We start from the raw sequence: 18,934 nt of genomic DNA on the forward strand, positions 1-18,934 counted from the left end.
ACAGCCCCCCAAAGCCTCACCCCACTCCCACCAGGCCGCCCGTGTCACCCCCGTCACCGCTGAGTGCTCCCCGGCACCCTTGGGGCCACCGTGAAGTCACCTCCCCTTTTCCCGCCAAACTCGCGGGGCTCCCCGAAAGTTGTAGAAGACCCCCGAAAGTTCCGATTTTGTTGTTACGGCGCGGGATTATGGGCGCCCCCCCCCCCCAAAAAAAAAACGCGGGGATCCCGCCACCGCGGAGCATCCCGCGGAACGCCCGACGGCTCCTGCGGACTTACCGGGGTGAAATTTGCAGCGTTAAAATTTGGGGGATTCGCGCAAAAATGACGTGACCGGTCGAATTATAGGGACGCCGACAAGTTACAGGGGCTCTTCAAACGTTGCAGAGCTCCTCACAAAGTTATACTCTCCAAAATTTACAGGGTACCCCCAAAGTTCTCTCCGAAATTTTATACCCCCTGGAACTTGCCTGTAGGGTTCCCCCATCAGCTCTAGGGCTCCCCCAAAAGTTACAGTGACCTTCTGCTAGAAAGGGGGTGTGGTCTGGATTTTTGGGGTGTGTGCGCCGTTCCCAGCAGGAAAGAAGTCCCTAATTCCACACGGATTCAGTCAGTCCTGCCCACCACGGGGAGTCACTGCTAAAACCCACACAGAATGGCAGGGCTGGGTGTGGGTGGGGTGCCCGGGCTGCCAGGGGTACAGGAGGTACTTGGGGTACCGAGGTGCATGGGGGGTCCACGGGGTGCATGGGCTCCACGGGGTGCATGGGGTACGCTGGGCATGTGGGATGCGTGGAATGGCCTGGACACATGGAATGCTTGGAGTGCGTGGGGTCCATGGAATTCTGGGGTGCCCTGGGTATGTGGGGTAGCAGGGGGTACCTGTAGTGCAAGGGGGTACGTGGAGTCCATGCGGTGCAGGGGGTTTTGGGGTGCGTGGGGTGCTTGGGGAGCTCGGGCTGGCGCCCATCTGCCTTCCGCTCCTCACCTGCCCCAAAACCCGCGGGGCCCCGAGCGCTGGGCGGCGGCCACGGGCCACCGGGTCCTGCTGCTGCTGGATTGACCAACCCGCAGCCTGAAGGCCGGGACAGAGTCCGTGCGGCTGTCCCAGATGGTGGCCCCCGTCTGTCCCCCCCCTCCTGTCTCCCCTGCCTGTCCCTCAGCAGCCCTGGGCTGGCTGACACGGCTGATTCCCGTGGCTCGGGGGCTGTGGGGTTGCTGGGGCGGCATCCCGCGGATCCCCTGCCTGGGGAGGGGATGTTCCCAGCTTGGCTCCTGGGGTGCTTGGCCACCCCGTGTTCCCTGCTGTGGTGCAGGAGAGCTGGAGGTGCCGCTTCCACCCTGCGCCATGCCCTGGTGCTTTCGTAAGAGTGAAAAAAGCAGCACACCAGGAAAGCCCCCACGAACCCGGCCAAGCGCCCGGTGTCGCCCCGGGACGGCCGCCCGCGGGGTCCCCCTGCACACCACAGGAACTGGGGACCAGCCGGGTGAAGGGCAGTGTCCCCCGGGAACCGGGACACCCGCGGGGCCCCACACCTGCCCGGGGAGCACAGGAGGAGGAGCAGAGCCGGAGCAGCCTTTATTCCCCATCCTGTCCCGTCCCTGGGGGGGGCGGATCCCGCCGCCCCCGTTAGCGCAGCCCTGGAGGAGCCTGTGGGGCCCGGGGGAGGCTCCGCGGCCGTCCCCGCTCTGGTTTAATGGTTAACGGCGGCCGAAGCGCGGAGTTGAAGGCTCCGGCAGCTCCGTTCGGTGTTGTGCAACTCCACGAGTATCGCCCGCCCTTGCACAGGGTGCCGCCAGCCCGACCCCCGGCCCGGGCAGGAGGGCGCGGCAGGGTGGCATCCCAAGTTAAAATCGTGGTCATAGCACCTTCTGAGCTGGAAGGGACATGCAAGGATCATTTAGTCCGACTCCTGACCCTGCACAGGGCTCCCCCAAGAATCACCATCCCTGGGAGGTCCCCCCGTGGTACCTGGACTCCCTTGCCGGGGGGGGTTGGCTGCGGACTGGGCTGTGATGCCCCTCGCCCAGGAGGTCCTGCAGAGAGAGCCGGGGCCGTGCCCGCACTGCCCATGTCCCCTGGCTGCCTGCTGGGGGTGCAGAGCTGCCGGGGGACGGGGCCACACGGGTGTGAGCTTCAGGGATGTGGGGCTGGGCGGGGTGCGGAGCTGTTCAGGTGCGGGGCTGGTTTGGCTGGAGAGCCCTGTGCTGCCGTACAGCCACAGAGCTGCTCGGGCTGCGGAGCCGTACGGGCTGCAGGGACATAGGGGGTGCGGGTCCTTATAGTACAGAGCCCCGTACAGCGCCATGCGGTGTGTGACACGGTGCAGGTGTCACACCGTGCACCGTGTAATGCGCCTTGCAGCACCGGGCTACATCCTACAGCGTGCGGAACTATACGATGTGCAACCCGTTCAGCCTCTTGCGGCGCTCGCTGGGCTCCTGCTCGCTCCCTCTTGTGGGAACGGCACCGTCCAGCACCGTCCCTCGCAGCACCGTCCCTCGCAGCGTGACGAAGAGCCCCGCACACGTCTGTCCCCGCGGCTGAGGCGGGGTACTCCCAGCCCTACCGTCTCCCCTCGCTCTGACCCCAACCCCGACCTTCCCGATCACAGCCCGAGACTCCAAGTCATGTTTTGGGATGGATCCTTCATTCACCACCCAGATTTCGAGCCTCCAACCGGGGTTCCAGGGACATTTTCCATCACCGTGAGGACTGCGCAGTTTTTCTCTTATTTGAGTCCGGCTCTTCCACGTCCCACAGGGATTATGGGCAAGTAGGCAGCCCTGCACGGCTTCTGCTGCTACTGGGGTAAATTGGAGACCAAATTTGGCCACCTCCGCTCTGCCACAGCAGGAGCTTTCCGTTCCCTGGTGCCATTCCAAGCCTGCCTTCCCCCAGGGAGGTGGCGCAGTGGTACCCACATCCCAGCCCACGGGCAGCGCAGCGACCGGAGTGAAGCCACACTGATCCCACACGGAAGTGATGCTCCTGTGGCTGACAACACAGCCCAAAACAGCTCCCAGGGGGTTCAGGTGGTGTAGGAGGGAGCCAGCCATGTGGGGTGGGATAATGGAGAAGGGGAACAGGGGAAGGGTGCGGCCGGGGGCAGCGCGGGGGGAGCCCACGCGTCGTTCTGGTGCCACTGGCAGCAGGAAGAGTGCGGTAGCACCGGCACCAGCCGTGTTCTATCAGCGCCCTTATCTCGCAGGGGGATGGGAGCTCTCGAGGGCGGCTGTGGTTTGGCGTCGAGCACGGAGCTGACGACGCCTGGGGTGCCTCCAGCTCTAACGCCTTGAGCGGGGTTTGCTGAGCGCCGCGTTTTCGGTTTTAATCTCTTCACCTGCCGCGGTGCAGGGGCAAAGCTGCTGAGGGAAGGCGTGTGGCTTCCTGCCACACAGCCTGGCACAGCACGGCACGACACAGGGGCTGCAGGTTCCACCTGGCTCCAGCGAGCACCGGGCCATCGTGCCACGAGGTCAGGCAGCCGCTGGCCGGCTGGTGGCCATGTGACCAGAGCCACCGTCGTTGCCTCACCAGGGCGTCTCTTGGGGCGGGGATGTGCAACTCCCCACGGGGAGAAGAGGAGTGAAGTTTAAGCCCTGGGGTCTGCGGGTCGGGGTACAGATCCAGCTCACCCAAGCTTTTTTGGCACATGGAGGCCACAGGACCCAGGGGAGTGAGTAATGGCGAGGTAAGCAGGAAGCAAGTGCTGGGCAAACACGCCCTGGCTTCTACCCCAGCCCTGTGCAAAGCTCTGCTCTGGCACAGATCACTCCACGCAGCAGCTCTCGGTGGCTGTGTGTCCCCATTTCAGAGGTGCCAAACCACCCATCCAGGACGGGTGCACTCACAGTCACACTGTGCTCCAAGCTGCTCTCCCAGCACCAGCTGCACCAGCAGCAGCAGCCCTCAGAACCAGGGATTTAGACTCAGTTTAAGAGTGTAAACCTTCTCTCAGGCTTTTAATGGTGTTTGGGAGAGGGCTGCCCATGGCGACATCCTTGCATGGGTCTGAAAGGGTGGGAATGGAGGATGGAGCGGAGCCCACAGCCCACAGCAGGGAAATTTGTGTTGTCCTGTGCAGGGTCAGGAGTCGGACTCAATGAGCTCTTGTGGGTCCTTTCCAACTCAGGATATGCTATGATTTCATGAAGGCAGGGCTGACCCCATCTCCCCATAACAAGGGATGTTCTGTGATGGGAGCAAAGCTTCTCAGGGCTTCCTGGGGGCTGGAGGGAGCCTTTGGCTCCCCCACAGTGTGAAGAGGACAGAGACTCTCAGTCATGGTAGAAACCCCCTGATGAGGGTCTGATCCTGCAGCCCAAGGCACGGGGCTGGCCACAGCCCTGTCATTCCCCCACCCCAAAACATGGTCCCCACCCTGTTCCCATCTCGGTGCCAGCACCAGCCCTGTCTCACTGGGGTCCCACACAGCACACAGCACCCCCAAAATACCCATCTTGGGACATCCCACCATCAACCTGCTGGCACCAGCTGGGCTGGGATGGGACAAGGACACTCATAGAAAAGTAACAGAAAATATATACAGAGAGCGTGTGCAGGGATGCAGCTGCTCTGGTGGGCACAGGGCTGTTGGCACCTGTCCCCCGGCACCTGACAGTGTCCAGCCGGGTGGGACCCTGCTATGGCCCTGCCCCTGCTCCTGGGGGGCTATAGGTTGGTGATGTAAACCTCCAGCCCATTGGCCACTGTCCGTGCAGAGGCTTTCCGGGGCTCCCCTGCCCAAATGTCCACCACACTCTCGTACAGGTTCTCGGGGACACAGGGCATCCCCAGCTTGCCCCGTTTTGCCGTCTTCTTCCAGTTAATGTCCACGGCCTCATAGTCAGGGTCGGGGCCACGGCCCTGAGCAGTCCATGCTCTGTCGTTGATGGACTCATAACAGGGGTCAGGGGGGCCTGGGGCTGCCGGGGCCCCCTCCTGCTGGAGGGGGGGCAGCCACCCGGAACCTGCCTCCTTCATGGCCCTTTGGCTCGATGCAGGGACCTGGGATTTCTTTCTGGTGGCTTTGCACACCGTTGAGTACATCTCTTCCAGCTGCAAAAGGAATTTTTTTTAGGGTGGGAGTTTAGGGGCAATCCCTGCATCCTCATGATTTTGTCCCCCCCATCTTCTGAAAGCCCCCCAGGAGGATCCTGGCAGTGGATCCTAATTTATACCTTACTCCAAACATGGGCACTACAGGGAGACATGGAATTAAATGACCCCCCAATATGCCCCATCCCTGCTGCCCCCCAGAGTCGTACCTTGGCCTGGGGGGCATTGCCTGCACCATCCCAGCAGTGCTGTGTTCCAGGGGGCCCTGCCGCAGCCCCATCCTGCACCTCCACTGACACCGTCTTCTTCACCTTATGGACACAGGCATAATCGGCTGCCCCATGCACAGCCCGTGGAGGGGACACCTGGGTGCCAGAGGGCATGGGGGGCACCGGGGCGTCCTCGCCCTCCACTGCCAGGCACTCATAGACAGTGTCTGGCGCTGGTTTCCGCAGCGGGGTGAAGAGCAGGTTGGAGTAGGTCTGGTCGGGGGCTGGGGAGGCGGCCGGGGGCTCAGGGACGGGGATCTGGGGCAGCTCGCGGTGCAGGAGGCCGGTGCTGTGCAGGGATTCGCCTCCAGGGGCCGCGGGACAAGCGAGATCCAGGCTGGCCGGACGCTGGACTGCGGGAGAGAAGAGGAAATCAGGGGATGCAACAGGTACCAACCCCTGTGCCAGCACAGTGCCACGTCTGTCCATGACACGATGTACTCTCTGGGCAACATGGGGACTGCAGGCAGTTGCCCAGGGCCACCAGCCCCTTGGGCTCCCCCAGCTCCACGGCCACTCACCGTCGTCTCTGACCTTCACCCGGTACAGCTCATGCAGCTTCGTGTCCGACTTGCTGAGTGACCGCAGCTGCGTCTGGCGGAGCAGGGCCTGCCGTGGGGGAACACACACCCTCAGGCTGGGCTGAGAGCCCAGACCACCCCCCGGGGCCGATCCTGCCCCCCAAACGTCCTCTTACCTCATCCACGAGCTTCACCCCGTCCGGAGCAACCTTCTTCCTGCCCTTCCTGCAGGGAGAAGGGGGGCTGAGCCCAAGGCAGATGGCAAAGCCAAGGGTGAGGAGCAGGTGCCCCGGGTCCCCAACGTGGCACTCCCAAAACCCACATCCCTGCTCCTTCCCCAGCCCCACAGCACGGTCTGTGCTGGCTGGGGACATCACAATTGCATCCTGCAGCCTTCTGCGCTGTGCAAGGCACCACTGGCACCAACCTCGGCATTGCCCCTGGCATTGTCCATCCCACTCACAACTCAGCCCTCTCTGGGCTGCTCCTCCGAGATTTTGGGTGTAGGGGGTGTGCCGGGGGGCTGCAGCACACAGGGATGCAGGATCAGCCAGGTAGAGCTGCACTGGGGTACACGTGGGGGTTTGGGGTGAGCAGATCCCAGTGGTCGAAGCTCAGGATGGGCTCACACAGAGTCTCCACCTGCAGCCACCAAATGTCACCGAGGGGATCCCCAGGCCCATCCCAGCCCCAGGAGGGAAAGGGGAGGAGCCGTGGGCAGCACGTACCGTTTACAGGCAGCGCACAGGGCGCCCAGGTAGACCAGGCCACCGAGCAGGGCCAGGGCAGCGCCGGCCGGCAGGAGCCGGGTCCCTTCTGTCCCCTCGCCGCCGGCTGCAGCCATGGGGGAGCCGCTTCCAACACCACTGCAGGGCCGAGCTCTGGGGACAGAGAACACGAGCTGGGGTTCAGCCGGGAGCTGCTGGGCTCACCACGGCACGAAATGGTGCTCAATGACCCCCAGGACTTGAGGGACCCCTGCAGCACAGTCCCCCAGCAGGGGGTCTCTCTGGATGCTCTGGACGGGGACATTTCACTGGGTGTCCCATTTTCTGGCCAGCGATTGCCCTCCCCAGGGTCACCATAACACCTCCAGTGCCCAGCCCAGTGTGGACACTCGGCAGTGGGTACTCTGCCACCACAGGAGAAAACTTCAGATTCTGGTTCCTTTTGAAAAAACCAATCCAACAAAACCAGCAGGATTCAAGCTCACAAGTTGCTACGAAATGGTGAAAAGGACACGCCCAGGGGCCCTGAAAATCCTCTGGAGACACCCTAAAAATGCCAGAATGCCTTCTGGGGACATGGGGACAGTACCCCAGGTTGCGGGATGGGGGTGACACTGCTCCTGAGCATAGGGGAGGCCAGAAAGGACAGGCAGGATGACTCAACTTCCTGGAAATAGGGTGAGCTTCAGCCTCTCCTTCCTCTCCCTCCTCATGCCCCGGGCTCAGCAGAATGCATCAGGACATGCTCCTCCTGCAGCAGATTCACACAGACCCCACGTTCCCTGTGCCACCACAACCCCAGGTCTGCAGCTGCTCTCTGCTGTGACGCCAGAGCAGAAAACACCCAATCTTCCCATCCCTTTCGTCTGCTTAAATCTGTGCCTTGCCCAAATCCAGCCCTTGTCCCTGTGCCTTCCTCAAGGCAAAAGCCATCCCCTGCAAACTGCGGCAGCGGCAGAGCCAGAGCAAGAGGTGCAGAGGCAGGAGGGTGCTGGGGAGCCCGACACAAAGCACGGATGCTCCCCAGCCTGTCAGGATCACCACCTTCCCCAGGAGGCTTTTGCCGACCCCTGTGTCACCATCCCCATGCCACCATCCCTGTCCCTGCCCGGCTGCCAGTGCACTGCAAACCCAGAGCAAAAGCTGGCATCCCTTCAGCTGCACCAGCGCCGGCAGCGGCTGCGGCTCCCAGCTCTGCACAGCTCAGCTCTGTGCACCCTGCTCTACAAAAAAAGGGTGGCCTGACACCGACACCCAGGAAATGCCTGATCCGAAAGGAGATGGAGGCAGTGCCTGGAGTGAAGCACAGCTCCAAGAAGCTGCGGTAGCTGATCCAGATGGGCCCAGCAGCAGGGTCCCTGGGCACAGCTGGGCAGGACAGCTTCCACCAGCACAGATGGGGACCCAGAGATCCAGCAGGACATGCTGAGCATCCCTTACTCACCCTCTTGCGTATCTTCATCCGGATGACAAAGCCCAGATGAGCTCTGGTGAGAAGCCACCCTGCCTTGTGTAAATCTCAGAAGCTACTGCAGACCCACAGGATCTCCCCTCTCCCCTGCACCCCCAGTCACACAGCAGCATCTTTGGCACATTTTTACCCCAATAACCAGCAGGTCTCTGCCCATTTGCAGCACCCTTTTATCTGAAAGCACCCTTTTATCTAAGAACTTCCCATGCCTTTGGAAACTGCTCTGACTGAAGCATGAACCCTGGAGAGCAATTATTTCAAGGTAGAAAGTGAGACAGAGAGGTTTTAAGGACTAACCAGGCTGGACAGACTGGCTTAGATCAGAGCTGGGAAGGGGAGGCTGTTCCCTTTCCAACAACGTTTTAATTAGACAACACAGCTTTTCTGTCTGAGCATACACTAATTATATGGATTACCTGCAAAAGGGCCGGTGCATTAGATAGAGCCTGAAGCTCCTCGCTGGACTCGTTCAGCTCATTAGAGTGATGGAATCGTGGGCTGCAGGAGCAGGGCAGAGCTGAGCAGGCTCTGGAGTTGAGCAGGCAAAGTTCTAACGAGGTTCGACGGCCGGAGCTGGTGTGATGTTGGAGTCGAGGTGGAAGCTTTCAGTATGCTGAGGCAGGCACAGATGGGGCAGCTTATCCCACAGCAGGGGGATTTTCCATCCCTGAATTTTGAAGATTGAAGGGAGAGACTTTCTTGAGTAGAAATGAATGCGGAGGAATTCTTCTGGCCTACTTTCTGTAGGGCAGGTCGGTGGTCACTCCAGGATTTCTGACCAGTGAAACTGCCCAGTGCAAGCTCCTCAGTGCTCAGGCTCAGCAGCCACTGGGAGAAGCCACTTCTTGGGACAACACATTGGGTCTCCCAAAATCACAGATTTGCCAGCAGAACCCAGTGCCTGACTGAAGGCACTCAGGTAGGACTGAGCAGCTTTGCAAGGCAAAGTCTCAGCCAGACCTTCTGAAACCTACACCCGAATTTCCTGCCAATAAAGTTATCGATCGATCTCCCAGTCCTGGGGCTGCTCCTGGGGCAGGAGACTCAGCAGACAGCGTTTCGTAAGGCGCCGGCTCTGCCAGCCGAGGTGGCTTTGAAGACGAGGGCGGTCACAGCCGTTGCGTACATGCGACAACACCCACAGCCCTCCGAGGAGGGATCACTCCCCTGTGTGTGACACCCAAGCACAGGCACCCTAAAGGCAGATGGTTTGCTACTCCATGGTGTGGGAGTTTTTTGTGAGTCCTAGAAAAGGTGCAATTTCCTCATCTCGGCTTCATGAAAGCAAGATTAAATTCACTGCAAAGTCAAGGGCTGCTGCTGACAATTCTGCCTGGTCTCTGATTCATCTCCTCTGATAAAACCACACAGTGTTCAGTGCAGGGTTGCAAGAAAAAAGTCTGCGAAGCTACTCAAAGCCTATTTGCACGAAACCAGGAGGAACATTTTGAACTGATTTCCATCAGCAACTGTGCACACGGCTGCAGCAAACTCTGCTTGGGTACCCCAGGGAGCTGTGCTTCAAAAAAGGCACAAGAAGCAGAAGTAGATGGATTTCTTTCTTTTCAATTACAAAAAGCGAAAGCGCTGTTTACAGTTAGTCACAACACTGAATCTGCCCTAGACCATGGGGTGCAATTTGTGAAATGTAAGACTATTTCAAAAAAGCAGGCACAAGATCTCACCCACTTCGCTCATCTCTGTAATGAGATTTCATGGTCAAACACCTCCTGAGGCTTTTGATTTAGAAGGTGCCAACCATACTTCTAAATGCCAGACCCAAATGTCTGAAAACTTGGATGCACACTTCTAGCTGCAGTTCTGATTGCTGCTCATGTGCTGGAGTGGCTTTTGAGAAAATATCACTTTAAAACCTTTGGATGAATGACTGTCTGCCCACACCACAAGGCTTTGCTCAAGGCTGACACCATTTCAACACTTTTCTTTCTTCCCACCCTTCCCTAGTTGCTGAACATTCACTTGGGCAGAAAAATGCTCCTCCAAGGCAAGAACCTGCTCAAGAGGTTTTCTGCAGAGCTGAGCCACAGCAGGAGACCAGTGGAGAGCTTGGAGCTGCTGTTATGGGAAGCCACATTCCACACTACGGGATGGGTGTATTAAGGAGATGTGTCCTCTTGAGAATCATCTGCCTACCACAGTGGCTTTTTTTGCCACAAATGAAGTATTTGTACATCATCTTAGGTTTACAAAAGACAGCATTTCAGTGACCACATTCTCAAGCCTCCTCACCCATAACCAGGAGCTCAGCATTTCCCCATTGCACACACCAGCAATACTCCTGTTCCCCTACCCACAATACAACTGGAAATTTCCACAATGCCACACACCTCTGAACTGAGTTAATTTATCCCAAAAGCAATCAGCTCCCACTCAGCCTCCAGACTCCAGCCATGGGATCCCAGCAGTGCTGCTAAGTTCACCACCTTTTCTTCCCTTTCAAGCCCAGCTGCAGAGCACAAAGCATGGAGTGACACAGCTTGGAGCCCAACTCATAAAGCTGAACCCAGCTGAGGCTTCCCAGAGCAGAGCAGGAATCCTGCCTGTCCAGTCTATCCAGCCCCAACAGCATCTCCAACAACGCTGCAACTTCTATATACATGGCGGGGTTTAAAGCATTTCCGCCTCTGGTTTAGCTGCAGATTCCCCGTTTCCCAGGCACAGGAAAGCCACCACCACTTACTTGCAGGAATTCAAAATCCAGTGAGTGTGGAGCACACGAATCTGATCACGCTCTCCTCCTTGCCAGCCAGCCCGTAGAACTTCATTTCTTTTATCCCACAGCAAGTCCCAATCAGGGGCTCCTGCACATTTCCAACATCCCGATGTGAGCTCTCCCACTCTCTGAGGAGCAGCCGGCTGTGAGCAGACGCGGGGCACACACGGCACAGCTTCCTGGCCTCGGAGGTGGTGGCTTCACCCAGGGGTAGGCTGGGTCTGTGCTCGCAGCCGGGGCGGGAGGCGCCGCGGCTCCCGGGCTCCGCAGGCTCCCGGCACACACGAGCACCCTCTGCCGCGCCCGCTCCCCGCCCGGCTCCTCCCGGCTCCTCCGGCAGCTCAGGGCAATATAAGGAAAGAATGGGGCGCCCCAGATCATCATTACCTTGCAAATGAGCAACGCCTTACAAGGAGAGAGGGGAAAAATAAACACCAACTTTATTCATCAGGGATGTGAACTGCGCTGGGTGAGAGGTGGCAGCCGCTGGAATAGGAGCCTGGCAAGTCAGGCTGTGGAGATCCCAAGGAAGGGTCAAAATACGAGCCAAGACACAGGGCTAATACACCCAGTTCCTAAAGAGATGATGATAAACAGTCTCAGAGCACAAAATAAATCCCCCCCATTTTCTCTGCCCAGCTCAGCTCTCCAGCCATGGGCCACTTCAGTAAGCATCCATGCTAAGCTGGGCAAATTAATCCTTGTCACCACTCAGCACTCAAGTGTGAGAAACAAAGAGTCATTTGTGAGGGAAGGGCCATTGTTAAACCCTTGAGTTGAGCCCCGAGTGTGGAGAACACAAATTCAGAACAATGAGGACAGTACAGCCAATCCCAAGAGGAACCAATGGATGTTGAAGTGCCCAAGGCAGCCCATGCCACTTCCCACATCCACGAAGATCACAGCATGATCCAGGTGCTCTTCAGGAGCAGAGGCTCACTCCCACAGGTTTCCTTAAGATGTTCATCTTGTTAGGTTTTGCTGTCTCACTGCGTTTCTGAGTGTGTCTGCAGCAATGTGAAATCCCACATGACCTGAACAGCTCTGATCGTGTCTTCTTCAGTCTCAGATTTTCTCGTTCCTTTGGCAGCCTGACCCTACAAGCAGGCACAGCCCTGTCCAGGCTGACAGCCTGTTTTTTAATCTGTTCTTAGGGATAGATAAAAAAGGAGGTACTAAACGAACCTCTTCTTTAGAAAAATGACTCACAGAATAAAAGGAAAACGGTTCATTAAATTAAAAAAAAATGGTGCCCTTAAGATACTGGCATGAATTGCAAACTTTTTTTTTAAAAAAAAGCCTTTACAATGCAAAAATACCACCAGATAATGAAACCAGCATCTCCTCTGAGGCAAGGACTGGCCACCACCAACGCAGAATGTAACCAAGGGGAGAGGACATCCTTCTTGTCCAAACACTTTCCACATTGCAGGGAAGGGTATTTGGCTTGCCTGGCCTGCTCTCAGCCCAGCCCCACCCCAAGCTCTCCCACTGCAGGGCTGCACACTGGGCACACACAGATCTTGCTCTTTGTGCTGATCCAGGGCCCTGTCCAACCTGGATCTGGGTCCTGAGGTTTTTTAGTAAAAGGACCTGTGTTCAGTGAGCCACCTCAGACAGAAAAACCCAACTAATGGTGGCAAAAATCACAAGGTTGGGAATCCTGTTATGCTGCTGGCTTATTCCCCCAGCTGTGGCACTCTACTTGTGGAACCAGGCAGCTTTCCATGCCAAGCCAGTGAGTTTGGCTACAGCATGTCCTGGGATACTCTTACAGTCAAACTGCTGGAATCTGATGCTCCAGGCTGCTGGTTCCCACCTCTGAGCTGTCAGTTTTCCTTCTTTTCCTTACACTAGGGCTACGAAGAACTGCTCCCCCAAAAAATGGGAATTCTCAGATAAATCCCATAGTAAAAACCAGAAGGCAGAGAGCAGCTAAAGCACTTCACCTCTGATGTTTTCACCCAACCGTGCTTGGGACCCTGCCTGCACCTGTGCTTGGCAAGTGGCCACAGACAGAAGCCACAGTTGATGGCAGGATGTGGGGCTGTCCAAGCCCCCTCGGCTGGTTTGTAGCCAGCAGTGTTATCACCTGAGCACCCACAGACTCTGGATGGAGCTGCTACTGCAGGGAAAATGAAGGAAAGAAGTGTGCAAGAGAGCAGAGAATTGTATTCCTTGTAGCTAGGCCTCATCCAAGGCCCAGCTCACTGAATGCTTTCGGGGCTGGATGGATGTGCACTCCTCCCCCTCCCAGAAGAGCTCAGAAGCATCCAGAAACTGCTGCTTTTTTGCCCAGTTTTAGTCAGGGCAGCCTGCGGCCCAGCAGAGCAGGACAGCTCACCCAGGCTCTGAGGCCAGGAGCACCAGAAGGACAATCCCTGCAATCCAACACCTTCCTCAGCACCTAGAACTCAGTCATCTTCTTGTGGGTGTCTGCTTTCTTCTGCTCTCGCTGCAGCCTGGCTTCCTGGGCCTGCAGCTGTCCCAGCTGCTTGTGAGCATCAGCCAGCTTCTCCTCCAGCTGAGCTGCAGCAATGCTGTGCCTGAAAGCAAAAAGCACAGTGGCAATGTCATCCCACATGGTAAGATCAAAGGCTTGCTCCATCCCAGGAGGCTTTGCCCTTTCTTGTAGGATTAGCCCAAGGGACCTGCTGAAAGCCAGGAATAACCTCATGCTCAGCACTATCTGGGCTAGAGAATGTCCTCCTGGGATGCTCAACAGCAGTCCTGCCGAGGTGGGCACAAGAAGGATTCCAGCACCTTTCCTCAGAGAGCTCCTCTTTTTGCCACAGCCCAAATTCCAGTCAAAGGACCCCAGACACATCTGCCAGTGTCCACGCAGGTCTGAAGCACACACTAAACTCTCTCCTCCACTTCCCCTTAGGTTTCATCCAGATACATTTCACTTGTTCCTCCCACACCTCATTTCAAGCCCACCCCTCCCCAGAAGCACCAGGAACTCGGTCCCAAAGAGAACGTTTTCCTACCGCCCGATGTTGCGCGCCAGGGCCTGCTGGATTCCCCTGATGTCCCTCTGTGTCTGTTCAATCTTCTCTGTGGTCTGGAAGAGGCTGACACTCAGGGCTTTCTTGGTGCTCTTGCTGGCGTGGTAGATCTCTTTGCTGGTCCTCTGGGGCAGTGCCACCCCCCCAGCCTTGTCCCCGGCACTCTTCTCGCGCAGTTTCTCATTCAGAAAGTCAAACACGTTGCGCGGGGCCTTACGGCCGCCCGGCTGTCCAGAGCTGCCTCCCTTTGCTCGGCATTTCCTTGATTTACCTGGCTCCAGCTTCCCCTGCTTCTTCTTCTGAAGCACCTCAGCACACTGGTCCAGGGACTTCCCTCGAGGAAGCACCACAGCCTGCACTGGCTCCACTCTGCCTTCGCAATTCTTCCCTAAGCCTGAGGAGAGACACCGAGTGATTACAGCATCCCCTCTCCAAGCCACCTCCCACCACAAGCTCACGCTGACAGTCACAAGCTTAGAACAAGCAAAGAGGCTTTTGAGGTACCAGAAGTTAGAATTACTGCCCAAGCCAAGGGCAGCAGCAAAGGCCAGGCCAGGAGCCTTCCACAGCAGGAGATTTATGATTCCAAGCCTGAGGCCATCCATCAGGCCGGTTTCTGTGAAACTGGGTTCAGCCTCACATCCTCAGCTTCTCAAGCCAGGTTCTACCTAAAACTGGTTTGGTTCCTCTGGGAGAACCGGAGACACAGAGGCCCTCCCAGAGCCCCCAAGGCTCGATGCAATTTGGGTGGGAGCAGCGAGTTCAGCAGGCTTTGAAGTCTGTGTCCAGGCCAGGAGATGCATTAACACAGACATCAGAAGCTTTGCGGATCAGCTCACTTCCACCTCCAGCCTTTGAACACTCCACAACGTTCTCATGGCTTTGATCATGAACTTGACTGTGCTTCCAAGTGCCTCCAAAGTTTGCCATTACCATACAGGGGCTGGTGCCCCACAAGCCTGTACTTCCATGAAATGTCCTCCCTCTTCCCTCCAACACTGCTGTGATCTATCACCCTGCTCGAGCCTCAGCCAACAGGCCCTTCAGCACAGCACAGTTCTGGCTTCATCCAAAATATTGGGTTTTTCTTAACAGCTCCAGGACCACCCTCTCCCCTTACCTTTTCCAAACTCATATCCCATCTGAACAAGCAGTTTGGAGCCAATGCCACGAGTATGGGCCTCCCAGCCACCGAAAGAGGAGCTGCACGCAGGGGTCCATTCCCCGTTCTCTGGAACTCCTGAATCTATCACTGTGGCACAGAAGGGGAGAATCAGTGAAACAGGAATCACAAATAAAGCTGCTGTGTGGGCCACCCACACCGTACAAAAAGCCCTCACAGGGCAGTACAATTCACTTCTCCAACCTTAAAAACATTTGGTCACTCCTCCAGCCTTACTTAGTTCCTACTGAATTGTCACCTTCCATGAACACTGCACAGGGAGTGACTGAAATGAGAGATTTCACTTGATTTAATGGACACACTACCTCCCAGTTCCAGGCAGAATCACCCAGGAGTTTTATGACCCTTTTCCTTCCTTCCAAGATGGTGATACGGACTGATGTACACATCTGAGTAGAATTTGGCACAGTGGCACCTAATACTTATCCCGTGCCTCCAGCTCCTGTCTCTGGCATGAGGCTCCTCCAGGCCACAGCGTTAGTTTTGTGTTACTAGGATCCAATAATCTCTGTCAGGTTAAATGCAAAGAGCTCTAGGACATGACTTTGTCCCTATGATGCAGCTGTGGCACCAGCAGAGTGACAGTGCTGCCTGTGCAGCTTCCAAGATGTCACTTGGGCACTCTGTGTCACCTTTCAGCAGTAAAACAAGGCATGGCTGTTCCTGCAGCCTCATCGAGCACTGGAAGGACCCAACACTCCCATTTCTTTGGGTCTCATACTCCTGAGTCATGGAGTTCCCAGGGATGAGGAAATGATTCACTGACGAACTCAGCTCAGCCAGACATGTAAGAAACAGGCTCAGAGCTTGGAACTCTAAAATATGACACTCTCTTCTTCCACGTGTGGGAAGTTCCCATGGAAACCTCCAGCCTTCATTAGCCCAGGGATTTGCATAAAACAAAGATTTTAGTTTGCAGTTGCAGCATGACAGCCAATTAATTACTGTTCTCAATCTTTCAGGAACACATAAAGAGATCAACTACTCTTCATCAGAGGTGAGACACTCACAGTGAGAGCTCTAGGACAGCCAGCCAGTCCCAGAGAAAGGCAGAACAAAATCCCAAGTCGCTCTTGCTCACACCCTCCCCACTCCCTTACCTTTGGCATAACCAGAATCATCCACACTGTCCCTATCAGACTCATCAGATTCAGCAGCATCTTCACTTCTCAGGGGGGGAATGACGCTGTCCCCTTCCACCACGGCCTCCTTGAGGAGCAGGGAGTCAAATTTCACCGTGTAGTAACCACTGTCCACATCTACAGAGGGAACAGCAAGGACGGGAGCTCCAGTCAGTGCCCAGCACACAGGGAGCTAAACCAGAGTGAGCTCCAGCAGAACAACACGGGACAGGGGGGAGGCACAAGGAACAGGTTCTGAAAGGTTCTGGGTTTAATTTGTGATTTTTATTTCTGTCTGGGAGGGAGAAGCACCCACTGCAATGAAATGCTATTTCCACAATGCCTGTGTTGATACCCAAAGGTTTATCTCTACAAATCAAGAAAGATGGGCTGTTAAGAAATGGAATTAAAAAGAAGTTAGACTCGCTCCCTTCTGACTTAATAACAGTTAAAAGAAAAATGGAAAGAGGAAATAAACCCTCCCTCTTCCCAGCACATAAGGAAGCCTGTATCAGCAGCTGCTGGGCAGGGCCAGCTCCCCTGGTTTTTGTTTAAACAGAGCAGATTATTGCAATTCTCACCTAATTTACATGTAAATTCCTGCAGTACCTCCCTCTCCCCTGGAGCAGTTAATGACCTCGTAGTCATTTCCTTTCCACATTCCTGCTCTTTATACCTCCTGTTTCCCAGCCAATTCCCTCCTCTAGCCTGACAAAACTCAGACTGTTTCCTCAGCTATGTCAAGATTTTGAGTTCAGGGCCACAACCACATAGTTTACATTTTTCTGTCACTAACCACGAGAGCAAAGTTTTAGATCCACGTAACCCTCAGCCTCCACCTTCCCCCTGGACCCCGGGAAAGCCCCTGTCCCCCCTCACCGGTGATTTTGGCCGTGTACCAGATCCCGTCACTGTGCTTGGCCAGGCAGGCTGAGCCCACCCCCAGACTGCTCAGGTCGGGCTCTTGGAACGGCTGCAGCTCCTCCACGGACACCACCTGACCATGAGAAAACCTGCAGGGAAGGAGGAACAGGAGTTTTCAAATGAAAATCCCTTCCCTCCTCAAAGGAAATGCACACGAGTGTCAGCAGTGATGAACCTTCACCATAACTGGGGACGTTTGACCACATGCTGTTGCAATTATAAAGCTGTTCATGTTTCACCTTAAACATGTTATTTATGTCATGGAATAAGGAATGCATCCCACCCCAGAGACTTTAACTGCCTTGCTAGTGACACATCCAGTTAAGAAGTTCATGGCTTTGGGGATAAACAGGATCAGAGACAGGCAGGGCTCCAGCCCAGCACCTTCACAGACCACTCAGGCTGATCTTGCTGAAGATCCCCAAAAAAGGAGCCTATAAAAACTCCCTGTGCAACTGGAATGTGAGCACTATCCACAGACTCGGGTGTTTTATTTTAAAACACTTAATTAGTTAATTTATCCACTCAGTTATGTAACACCTCTGCAGCTTCCCATTGGGATGTCCCACTTCATCTGTGCACTAGCTAAAGAAACAGCCAAACTGATGCCACTGCTCACCACAGTGCACTTTAAAAACATTAAGGCACAATCTCTCTGGGTGAGAAAGCCACATAGAGCACTTTAGGAGGAGGTTTATCCCTCTGGAACAAGGCCCCTCCCACCCCTCTCTCTTTACCGACAGTTCTCCTTAAATCTGCACTTGTCATCCAGGAAGAACGGGCATGGCTTCAGGGACTTGTGGGTGGGGTACAGATAGAGCACCCTGACCCCAGCACTGCCATCCTCCAGCTCCTCTGTCCCCACAATCATGGCATTGTGGTACTCCAGGGTCCCCCAGGAGCTGTAGTAGGGGGCTTTAACTTTCATCCCACTCAATTCCTCCTCCTCCTCCTCCTCTCTCTCAGACTCCTCCTCCTCTTCACTGCACTTTGATTTGGTTTTATCCCCAGTTTCTCCCTCTCTCTCCGAGGAGATCTCATTATCAGCTGGAGCCTCATCTGTTCCAAGCCCAGCAATGGCTTCCTTAAAAGCAGCGTATTCCTCATCTTGGGCAGAACTCTCCAGATGGGAATCCTGCCCCGGCAGACCTGCTGGGGAGGAGGAGGAGGCATCTGTGTCCAAAGTGGCCAGAAGTTTGCTCTTTTTCACAGCCACCAGGCTGGACTCGGTCAGTTCTATCAGCTGCTTCAAATCCTCCTGCAGCTGGATCAGGTCCGACTGCTGCGATGGATCCTGGCCCGCCCCCAGCGCCAGCTCCACCTGCTCCAGCTGGGCGTTGTAGGTCTGGATCGCTGCTTCCAGACTCTCTTCATCCATTGTCAGCACAAGGAAGGCGCTTTCGCCCGCGTCCTCTCCACGAACTCAAAACACATTCAGAGTTTACTCAAGCACTTTTGGATAAGAAGTCCTCGCTCGCAGAAGCGACATCTACCCGCCGTCCCGCTCTTTCCCTCGGAAATCACCGGGGTGATGCTCCTGCTGGAAACAGGCGGCAAGAGGCGACGGCAGAGTCCGAGGAGAGGCCGGGCCTGGCCCTGCGCTCCCCCGCCACGGAGTCCACTCAAGCCCACCGGGCCCGCGCACGGCACCGCTCCTCCCGCAGCCTGGGCGCTCCCTCAGCCCCAGGGCTGCAGCACCTCCCTGAGCCGCCACCACCACCTCGGCGGCCCCAGTGCACCCTCAGCCGCCTCGGCCCCTGCGAGCGGCCTCCGCGACACCCGCCATGACACCCCCCCTTCCTGCCGCAGAGCCGCCGCTTCCGGCTGCGCTCGCCAGCGCGTCACCCGCTCAGCGCTCGGGGTCCCCGGCAGGCCGGCGGCGCTGGACATTCTGGGAGTTGTAGTCCACACGCT

General features: G+C 56.4%; 3 protein-coding genes across 3 annotated transcripts in view; all 3 read right to left on the reverse strand.

The window, feature by feature from the left end:
• Nucleotides 1–1,229, reverse strand: part of SLC2A4RG (SLC2A4 regulator) — a 5,078-nt gene extending 3,849 nt beyond the window's left edge. The window contains 2 exon segments of the mRNA XM_042051247.1: nt 719–881; nt 988–1,229. Coding sequence (XP_041907181.1) covers nt 719–881; nt 988–1,229 — 405 coding nt within the window.
• A 2,707-nt stretch (nt 1,230–3,936) lies between these two features.
• LIME1 (Lck interacting transmembrane adaptor 1) lies at nt 3,937–11,095 on the reverse strand. Its single transcript, XM_042047658.1, has 7 exons — nt 10,752–11,095; nt 8,467–8,717; nt 6,580–6,732; nt 6,028–6,076; nt 5,852–5,939; nt 5,271–5,683; nt 3,937–5,061 (listed from the first exon to the last, which is right to left on the reverse strand). Exons 2-7 carry the CDS (start codon nt 8,484–8,486, stop codon nt 4,675–4,677), a joined length of 1,110 nt encoding a protein of 369 aa, XP_041903592.1. The 5' UTR covers nt 8,487–8,717; nt 10,752–11,095; the 3' UTR covers nt 3,937–4,674.
• Nucleotides 11,096–11,201: 106 nt separating this feature from the next.
• Nucleotides 11,202–18,828, reverse strand: ZGPAT (zinc finger CCCH-type and G-patch domain containing). Its single transcript, XM_042047645.1, has 6 exons — nt 17,758–18,828; nt 16,976–17,109; nt 16,076–16,234; nt 14,913–15,044; nt 13,775–14,186; nt 11,202–13,330 (listed from the first exon to the last, which is right to left on the reverse strand). Exons 1-6 carry the CDS (start codon nt 18,396–18,398, stop codon nt 13,192–13,194), a joined length of 1,617 nt encoding a protein of 538 aa, XP_041903579.1. The 5' UTR covers nt 18,399–18,828; the 3' UTR covers nt 11,202–13,191.
• Nucleotides 18,829–18,934: the final 106 nt, after the last annotated feature.

Source organism: Corvus kubaryi, unplaced genomic scaffold, assembly GCF_017639235.1.
Source record: "Corvus kubaryi isolate FWS band 111438036 unplaced genomic scaffold, C.kubaryi_AGA036_p1.0 134, whole genome shotgun sequence".
NCBI classification, from domain to species: Eukaryota; Metazoa; Chordata; class Aves; order Passeriformes; family Corvidae; genus Corvus; species Corvus kubaryi.

Coding starts and splice junctions, on each gene's coding strand:
- LIME1 (XM_042047658.1), bottom strand. CDS start 8,486: ATGCACCGGCCCTTTTGCAG. Junction 6,733..8,466: donor ATGCACCGGCCCTTTTGCAG/GTAATCCATATA, acceptor CTCTGTCCCCAG/AGCTCGGCCCTGCAGTGGTG. Junction 5,684..5,851: donor GGTGAAGGTCAGAGACGACG/GTGAGTGGCCGT, acceptor TCTCTCCCGCAG/TCCAGCGTCCGGCCAGCCTG.
- ZGPAT (XM_042047645.1), bottom strand. CDS start 18,398: ATGGATGAAGAGAGTCTGGAAGCAGCGATCCAGACCTACAACGCCCAG. Junction 16,235..16,975: donor GTACACGGCCAAAATCACCG/GTGAGGGGGGAC, acceptor TTCCCTCTGTAG/ATGTGGACAGTGGTTACTAC. Junction 15,045..16,075: donor TGATTCTGGTTATGCCAAAG/GTAAGGGAGTGG, acceptor TCTGTGCCACAG/TGATAGATTCAGGAGTTCCA.